General features: G+C 37.7%; 1 protein-coding gene across 9 annotated transcripts in view; it reads right to left on the bottom strand.

Moving 5' to 3' along the window:
• The window catches only part of LOC131430001 (FERM, ARHGEF and pleckstrin domain-containing protein 2), a 111936-nt gene that overhangs the window by 72802 nt on the left and 28895 nt on the right, over positions 1–10239 (bottom strand). For all 9 annotated transcript variants that reach the window (XM_058594606.1, XM_058594608.1, XM_058594610.1 and 6 more), the window contains exon 2: positions 8245–9220. In XM_058594606.1, the coding sequence (XP_058450589.1) occupies positions 8245–8448 (204 nt within the window). In that variant the 5' untranslated portion in view covers positions 8449–9220. The remainder of the gene's footprint in view (positions 1–8244; positions 9221–10239) is intronic.

Here is a 10239-nt window from a genome sequence, read left to right as displayed (position 1 = left end):
GTTCCGAACTTTGATCCGTTGAATCATCCCGATGTTGGTGTTGAACTGCTTGGCCAAATCCTGAGTCGACGTCGATGGATTTTTCCCGATGTACTCAACCATTTTTAAGTCCCGGCCGGGCTGGCTGGGACCCGTTTTCCTACCGGATCTGGGCAAATCCTTCATGGAAAGGGTCTTACCGAACTTCTCGATAATATTTTTGACACTGGTGTGGTGCACTTTCACCCGTTTTGCAATTTGGTTGTACGTGACACCACTTTCTGAGCACCAAGTGTGCAGAATTTTCTTTCGCGTTCCCGGATCAATTCGACTCATCATTGAAACGATAAACCGTACCGAAACCAATCAATTGCGCAGCTGTTATTGACATGTAAACAAACATGTCACCGCAAAACACGCTGCAAAAAATCAAGCCATTTCAGAGTAATAACTGTTTGAATGTTGCTAACTACTTATCGATACACTCCTTATGTTCTGACTGAGTTTACTTATATTATAGCAACCGCATAAAAAAAGATATGAACACTGCTTAAACACAGCATCTGACAGCGAAATCGCAACAAAGAACTAAAATTTTCGGCTTCAAGCCAATTGTATGCAACTGTACCACCGGGATGCTAACCCCTCAACCGCCCTTCCTTCCCCTGTTTCCGCACCAGCATGTCAATAAACATTATTCGGACAAAAAATGAAAAAAAGTTTATGCTTATAACGATATGTATCATTAGAACCAGCTGTTCGCTTCCAAATCATACCAAATATAAAGCCCAAATACCAACATCATCTCTGATTCAGCTTATCAAAAAATGATAAATGACAAACGAGACAGGCTATGTAGGACACTGAGATACACTAAAGTTCTAACTTGTACCGTCAACTTGAACTAGTACACAATTTTGCAAACGATTCCCCAGGTCATGAATGAGAATAATGCTCTGGATAAATTCAGTATCGTGTGCCGAAACGAAGCCAAAAGTCGGATATTTGAGCTGTATTCTAAATTCGAGACAATGGTTGCCCTCTCTAACTTGACGAATGATCTAAAACGGATTGATGCAGTAACAACCTTCCGACCCTGGGCGAAGAATTTTCAATGAGAAAACAAGCCGTTAAGCTAACATGGAAGCCACTCGCTATTATTTATCATAAATCTCATGAAAGGAAACTTCTGGTTCACCCAGAGCCGAGGGCATAGCTCATTTGCCTACATCAGAACGTTTTGCAAACGTCGACTATCAAATGCCTCATTTTACCACGAAGCTGTAGGGCCAGCTACCGAGAGGAAAATGAGTGAAAGGGAGAGTGGGATTCTGCTTGACATTGGGTTATGTACACAGTACAAATATGGAACTCTGGTGGCAGCAACTATTCGTACACTATATTGGCAGAGTTTTCCGTGAATATTATATGGATGCAATTTCTCGTCTGCAGAACGTCCCTAGGCGACTGGAAAGTAGAACGTTTCGTTTTTCGTTACGTCACCCCACGAGCTGGCACGAGAAATAGAATGGGCCAAACGGATGTTGCAAGAGCGATTATAGGAGTTTTGAATCAAGATTTATGCTGAAAGTAGCGATTTGCTTTGGGTCAGTTAGATGCAATGGGATTATCGTACTATCTATGATTTCCATTCGGAATATTAAAGTAATTTGGCAAACACAAGTTGAATTAGCGCACTGCAGAACTTTCGAGTATACTTTCACAAATTATTGCAATTGGATTAGGAAGAATTGAGCACGGAACGGAAGTTTCATATGGTGGCTGGATGTAGTTTTTAAAAATATTGGACTCACAGCGGCTTTCTCTACGATCTTGCTATGAATCGATTATGAATTGAACGAAATCAGACTAAATAGCTGTGCGACAGTACATAGATCAAAGTCGAACGGCGAATCACAAATCGTTTCAACATTAACTATTCTGCGTTTTATGTGGATCAATCTAATAAATTTGTTTTTCAAAATCAAATTACATTACTGGGATTCAATTGGACTCTGTTAAAAGCTATTGCCAATATTTAATTCTTGATAGTCTTAATTGTAGAGCATTTTAGTCTTCAACGATTTTCGACAATATACAATTATATAATATTATTAAATATTTAAATACCGGAAACAGTATGACAATAATGAGATCTTTCTTCCAAGTGTTTTTGTTAATTTGACGCCGTCGATTCGTGTTTTGTAAACTCGCAAAACATGTTAATTTTCGGAAAATTACTATTGTTTTAACTGTCCAAATTGTGTTTCAGGATTTTTTTAAACATATTTACCAATTCAAATGCCCGGTTCGGAGGTTTAGAATATAAGGACGAAGCCAGAGTGAAGGCTGATGTTACATGTTCGAGTCTTGACTTGAAAGGAAATAAACAAACGATGGAAGAGGATTTAACCTTAAGGTCATTCGCCTCTTCACCATAAAAATATTCTCTTCGCCATAAAAATATTCTGACCTTATGTGCGGGGTTGGGAATCGAACCCAGGTGGGCTGCGTGAAAGGCGTCGACTTATCCATCACGCTATAGCAATCTTATGCGTTATAGCAATCTCAGAAATTAATAACAGAAAAGGTAGTAAAATCAGGATCGACTTTTTTCGATTGGATAGAACCTTAGTACACATCTTCAACATGACAAACCATTATTTTTGCACGGATAGAGGGTCTCTACCGATCAAATTTAAAACTAGCGGCGCTACGTCTTAACAAATGTAAAAATAATCGTGAAAATAACGATATGACTTATCTTAAAATGCTTTGAATTGTAACTTTAAGTGAGTTACTATGCTCCTTTTATGTGCATTTATAAGACTGGGTAGAACTTAATTTTTCATATCTCGTGTTGTACTAAACACATCGACATAGTTCTTTCTTCATACCACCAGAAACATGATTAGTAATTTGATGCAATTTTCTACAGTGAGAAATAACCATAAATAACTCAAAAATTTAAAATTTTGATTCTGACTTCCCGGGTTCTAGTCCAGCTGAATTCTAAACTTTAATTTGAAGATCTAAATGATGAAAAAAAAACATAATTTTGTGATTTTCTTTCAGAACTATCGTTCAGTAAAATAAACTCAAACATTTTGCATAATACAAAGCATCATTCGAACAACACTTTGGAATTTTTTTTTCGTGGAAAAATATTGAGAAATAATTCGGTAAAGAGCTATTTTTGAGAACGCTTCTTAAAAATAATAATTTGCGGTGTACACTGTATCTCAGCGCAGACTAATCAGAAGTCCACAAATCGAAGCAGCACAGATAGAGTAGATGTTTTTCCAGACCCCAACGCTTGTGTTTGATTTTTTTTATTTTTAGTAGTCAGAACTACGATTTTCCACGAAAAAATCCGCCATTTTGCAGCTTAAAACCTCCCTAAAGTAACAAACAACGAAAAGAAAAACGTTGAGGTCTAATATTTTACATATAGAAAGTGTGTGCAAAATTCAAAAACGTTAGTTTTAGTAGTTTTTGAGTGACGATGGACATAGACTTTTAAAACCTGCTTTCAAGAAAAACGCGTTTTTTGTCTATAAAATCGATGTAAACCATTTATTTCTCTAGGGACCCCGTAGGGTTTAACATGTTCCAAAAATCACATTTTTTCTTTTATATTTTGTTATAATGAAATATTTCAAGAATGTGTTGTCAAGTTTTAAGTCCATCGAAGCAGAAATTTTGGGCCTGTGCGCCGAGCTCTTACTTCTTCGCAGTATGAGATAAGCAAAGATAAAGGCCCATAACTTGCTGAGTTTTGTTCCGATAGGTTTGAAAATTTCACAGAATATTCTTGAAATGTTTTACTATAAGAAAATACAAAGAAAAAAATAAATGATTTTTCAAAAGTGGTAGAAAGTGTTCTTCAATTCCGAAATGTGACACCATTTTTTTTCTAAATTTAGGTTCAAAATTCAGAACCTGCGTGCTGGAAGTAGAATTTGGTACTGAATTCAGATACAATTTCAGAATTTAGTTTTGGCACTAAATGCGAATTCTGTGTTGAGAAGAAGAGTTCAGCTTATGAACTCTGGAACTTAATGCATAGATTGAATTATTGATCGGTTTCTGTATTTAGCTCTTGCATTGCAGAATTTTGGTTCTGGTGTAGATAAAAAACCAAGATTTCAAAAAGTACTCAACAGTTGTAAACATCGGAAAAATTCCACAAATCGGTTCTCTTTAGAACCATTGAAATATTTAAAAAGACTGTCGGCTACCGATTGGAGTCGTTCAGAGGTCAATTAGAATTATTTTTTATGTGTTTTGTTTCGCCGCTTAAAGTGACAGTTAAAAATTTTAACACGTTTTACCCTATAATTCCAGAACCGGAAGTCGGATCCAGATGAAATTCAGGAGTTCCGTACTACGAAACATTTTATTTGAGCTTAAGTTTGTTGAAATCGGTCAAACCATTGCTGAGAAAAGTGAGATCCATTTTGGAATAAATTACCACTATTTCCGGTGCGTTCGAAATCGGAAACCAGAAACCAAGATAGCCGGAATCGGTTCGTTTGGTAGCCTACTGAAAATGGCTACCGATTGGTATAGTTTTGAGACTAGTTTTTATGTTAAACTCCTAGTGCCACATAAATCGCTAAGCAAATGTAAAGCGAATGCTATTTGCAAGACTTATTTGCACCAAAGGAAAAAGTCTTTGACGTACCGAACTAAAGACTGTCCCAGAAAGTATGGACGCAACCAAAAACCGTTGCCATTTCGCAATGGTTCAGAATCTGTCAATTTTTATGGCTGCGTCCTATTGTTTACACTCTTCTCTAACCACTTGTGCAGTTGTTTATTCGTTTTCATTAGTTTGTTTCGAAATGCGTGGACTTTCAACAGAACAACGTCGAAAAATTGTGTACAAATGGTGCACAGAACGCGGACTGTCACTGAGAAAGATAGCAAAAATGGAAGGAGTAAGTGAAAAATCCGTGCGTAATGCAATCAGGAAGTTCGGCGAGGATAACACCTTTGAGGATAAACCGAAAATGGGTCGAAAAAAAGGTCCTGCTAACCCTCAGTTGAATAAACGTATACTGAAGGCGTTCGAGCAAAAGAAGGAGGTTTCAGTTCGGGATGTGGCCAAAAAAGTGGGCACTTCGAAATCAAACGTTCTTCATGCTAAAGAACGTTTGAATCTTCGAACCTATAAGAAACAGAAACAACCGAAACGTAGTCCGAAACAAGAAGCATCGATCATGCCGATCGAGAGCTGTACAATACGATTCTTGCTGGAAATTTGAACTGCATAATCATGGACGACGAAACCTACGTGAAACTCGATTACAAATCCTTGCCGGGACCACAATATTATACGGCGCGAGAAGGGCAAGTGTTAAACTAGTCCGAGACATCGATTGAAGTCGAAAAATTTGGTAAGAAAGCTATGGTCTGGCAAGCAATTTGTAGCTGCGGTTAGATCTCGAAACCCTTCATCACCACTGCTTGAATGAACAGCGAAATATACATCAAGGAATGTTTACAAAAACGAAAAACGAAGAAGAAAAATAGTCATTCGCACTAAACACTCTTAAATGACGAAAGTTTTGCCTATCGAACATAGTTTCTTACCATATGCAGGGTTGTTACGAAAAATTTCAAAATCAAAACGCGCGAAATCCGCGCGAAGTCAAAAACTAAAACGTGCTAAATCCGCGCTAAATTGAAAACTGAAACGCGCGATGTTCGAGTGAAGCGTTAGACAACCATTTTTATGCAGGTGATAATTTCCGCAGAACTTGAAAATTCACTTAAATATAATTTAAAAATCTGCATAAGTTTGTCACATGAACGCAATAAATAAGTCCGCATACAACACTTCAAGAAATCCCATGAAAATGATTGCATTTTTATTCTACAGCTTTTTCGATGCTTTTTTTTTAGTAACGCGAATAATGAATCCTAATAGCTTAGAGGTAAGAGTAAGCTCTATGTGCTCTTTAAAATTTAACTTTGATTCTAGAAGAACACCCGGGTCCTCAACAAACGATGCTCGTTCGAAAACAATTTGTGAAATATTATAGTCGGACTTGAATACAGACTTTTTGTTACTAAAAGAGATGACGGAGCATTTAGTAACATTTGAAACCATTTTGAAATATGAAATATGAAAGTCATCGGTAAACGATAGTTTCATACACTTGATCGAAAAATTTGGATCGTTGAGATACAATAAAATTAATAACTGTCCAAGGTGACTTCCTTGAGGAACTCCAGAGGTAACAGCAAATGGTGAGGTTGTACAGGCTCCTATTTTCAATATCATTCCATGACTAGTTAGATATGATCGAATTCAAAAATAATCCGTTTAATCCCAGTCTACTTAACTTGGAGATCGTTTGTGATGATTGATTTTGTCGAACGAAACAGCAAAATCGGTGTATATAGAATCTACTTGTAGTCGTGCTTGTATGATGAAGGGAGTGCAGGTTACTAAATTTGTGGAAGTTGAAGGCTTTGGAATGCATCCATGTTGAGTCTCAAATATGTAGTCAGAGCAACTATGTGTTATAAAATCCAGAACTATAATTTCAAACAGCTTCGATACAGTGCACAAAGCAGCAATTCTACGGTAGATGGATACTATACCCTTGTTCACATAGGATTTCTTCCATATTTCCAGAGCGAAAAGAACAATTGAAAATGTTTGATAGTAGAACCAACAAACTATTAGAACAATTTTTTATCACCACGGATAGAATCCCAGAACTTCTTCGTTTTTTTTCTTGTCAGACTTCGCTTCGTAAGCCTGTCGTGCAAATTTTGCTTTAAGAATGCGATTTTTATCATACACAAAATTTGTTACTATATTATTGAAGAATCGCATTCCATTTATTACGTTCTTTGCATTATTGAATGTATTATCACTGAGACGATATCTTCCATCTGACATCAATATCCTTGAGTGCAAAATGCTGAAATAGCAACTTGTATCACTCGAGATCGAAAAGCATAATATCGAAATTTTGTCCACTGAAGAAAACATTGGCTAGAACTGCCTTCTAGTAAATTTTAGTTTTATCAAGGTGAAAATTCGGCCATCTCGACCAATTTGCTGAAACGTTCACCCATCTTTAATTTTTAATAGGGTTTCATAAAACTCACAAACTTAAAAAAATTGCAAAGAATTTTGTGGAATGATGTTTTTTGAAATGCGCGCGAAATCCGCGCCATAGCATCAAAATCTTAGCAGAAACCGCGCCAAATCCGCGAAAATCGCGAAATCCGCGCGACCGTAACAACCCTGCATATGTAAATCCAAACTTTATATAATATAGGTTGAAAAAAAGTATTCAGTTAGATTTCAGTACGTTTTAGTGCTTTCAGGCATTTTCTACAACATTTAACAATTTTCATGTGTATACTTTTTATCAAAAATCTAGACGTTTTCCATAAAACAAAACTGAGTTTTACTTTCGCCCCAAGCATAATCTGCTGTTAGCCTGCTGTTTTGTATGGTCTAAGCTCATGGCAAAGTCAAAATGAAGTGATTTTGAATATCAACAGCTCTTCTGTCCTAACTTAACTGTTCGGTGCCCGCTATTGTTAAAACGTTGTCCAGTGAAACGCACAATGCCAGTTGGCTTCAACTGAGGACATACAGCCGTTATGAACCGTTCGCGGAAGAGCTAGAGAACTGTTGATGGTTGTTTCATCGTCAGAAAACTAGTTTGGCCTGTTATTGGCACTCGAGAGAAAGATATCAATGGTGCCCACGCTGGTGACGCGGGTTCCCTCAGACACATTTGTGTTTGATTTTCATACAAGCTCCGATTCGGAAGATCAGTACAAGAATCTAGTCGTTTCGGGCTCGTTTAAACATTTTTTTTTCAGCATTTCAGCCGTTCGATAAAATAAGCGATTCGTTGAGACCGGCAAACCTCTCATAGCAATAGAAAGGGTTGACGAACAGAGCTGGAAGAATGTTGGCGCCGTTATTAAAAGCAAATGAACATTAGGTTTTCCAAATTTGCTGAACACACACAAGAATAAACAAAACAGCAGAAAAAAAGGAGACGGTAACGCAGGAAGGCTCGTTTTCATTTTGCTATGTCTTCACTGACCTGGTTTGCGGTTCGTGAATGCAGAGCACTAAAATTGCCTGGCGATTTCTCCGATTTCGGAATGAGTTTACAAAGAGGTTACTGACTCGTTTTATGACAGTGCAAAATTATTGAGCTGAACGAGGCTGATACTGAAATTCGGACATTAAACTAATACCAATAGAATAGGTCTTACCTGAACCTGAAACATGGTAACCGTGTCGTCCAGCATTTGTATTCTAACAGCCAGTTTTTTGCCACCCCGAGAATGTGAAGCCGAGATAGTGCCGTCCACTCCAGACGGCGTGCTCAGTGAGTGAATCATTCTGGTTCCGGATAAAGTTCCAACACCGGAACTGCCACCACCGGTGGCCGACGGTCCCATCGAATCTAGTGACATAATTGCCGCGGTTTTGTTGTTAATAGGTCAACTGTAAACAATTGCCTGATAAACGATTCCGAACTATAAACACCCGCACACACCCACACTTGTGCACAATTCGGTAGTCTCTACGGATCACGTGAAATCATCTACCTCAGCTGTGATGTAAACACGTAGTTCTGTTGACCTCCCTGGTTGTTATTTTCTTCGTTATTATTTCGTTTTATTTTGCTCTTGCGGTGTGTTGCTGCTTTTCATTCACTGCCTCGCGAAGCAACGCACGTACACAACTATAGGGCAAGTGTAATGACTAAACCAGATAACAGAAAACACAAAGTAAATCAACGAACGCACATCTACTCTATCTCTTGGCTGGCAGATCACATCTGGGCTACATACTCTTTTCTTCTTTCATGAATATTCACTGACTGCCACCATCGCTTCTTCAACTCTACTACCCGCACTCGTCTTCATCGTTCTCGTTGCATCACCCACACGAATTCGATATTTTACATGCGCTTCTGTGGTTGCTCAATAAACAAAGCTGACTTTGAACTCGTACTCAGCAAAAGATTACTATGGGAAACACGCCGCTAGAATAGAATATATATTTTCTTGACTTATTTCACACTATATTTCAAATTAATTCACTCCCTAAGCTCTAAACAATTATTTCAACAAATCAACAATTTTCTCCAGCATTCCACACACCATATACAGCTCTGAATCAGATGAACTCGAATCTGGTTGAAATCGGCGGCAACTGAGCAACGGGAGTGGGTTTCGTAAGCTGAAAGAAAAAGAAAAGAAAAATATTAGAAACATTAGATCATGTGATAAACAACACAAGCTGCGCTACTGTCGAAGGAAATTAATTACGCGCACTGAGCGATATTAGAAGAAAAATGATGCGATAGATCGGTTGTTAGTCGTTTGTCAGTGTGAGATAAATGTGGAATATCCGAAACGTAAATTAAATATCGTAAAATTGCCTTAAAAGTGCGGAAAATTTTATAGATTCGATACATTCAACAAAATAAATCTTTTTGAAAGATTCACTTACTCAAATTTATCAAATTTTCTTTCTTGTTTAACACCATAAAATCTGTGAAACTATTGTGTTCTATGTAAGCTCAAACCAATTACTTAAAGTATGCGAATGCGTTTGTTTGTGTCCTCGGTCTCTTTCTATCAGACAATAAACACGATTGACACTGGCCTGAGCCACTCAAACGAAAAATTTAATTCGAAATCAATGCAACAAACCTCGACAGGAATTTCAATTGCTTGAAACAATCACTCCACTTGTGGTGCCTTTAGGTTAGTTATAGTGTGTCATAAATCAGTGGGAGGGTATCAACATGACAATAGCGAGTCACCCCAGTCACCTTAATATTTTTTCCACGAGAAATTGAATTAGCATTACGATTGTCATGGGCAAAAACTGGCATATCTCATACGGGAACAAGCATCAGTCGGTCGTTCTTTGCTACCGTTCGATGGAACTGCTTTGATCGTAATGGTGCGGGATTGATAAGTTCTGTGATTCTGTGAACACATATTTCCGATATGCACGATAATGTTATTACGGATGATCGTCAGATGTTGCTTTGGAATGTGCGATTCGAAGAGCGAAGATCGGCACGTATGGTACGATCTTCCGAAAGTCCGTACGTAACTTTGAGAAGATGATGAACTGAAGTTCATGGGTGGATTAAAACATATTTTAAAACCGTTTAGACGCATGTCTGGTGATAAAAATTTCAACTCGCAGTTGTATTTTTGACTTCAGTTGTGCGATCTGTCTTA

The sequence above is a fragment of the Malaya genurostris genome, chromosome 2 (genome assembly GCF_030247185.1).
Source record: "Malaya genurostris strain Urasoe2022 chromosome 2, Malgen_1.1, whole genome shotgun sequence".
Taxonomy (NCBI): Eukaryota; Metazoa; Arthropoda; class Insecta; order Diptera; family Culicidae; genus Malaya; species Malaya genurostris.
The sequence above is the reverse complement of the archived record's forward strand: the minus strand, read 5'-3'. Positions and strand labels throughout refer to the sequence as shown.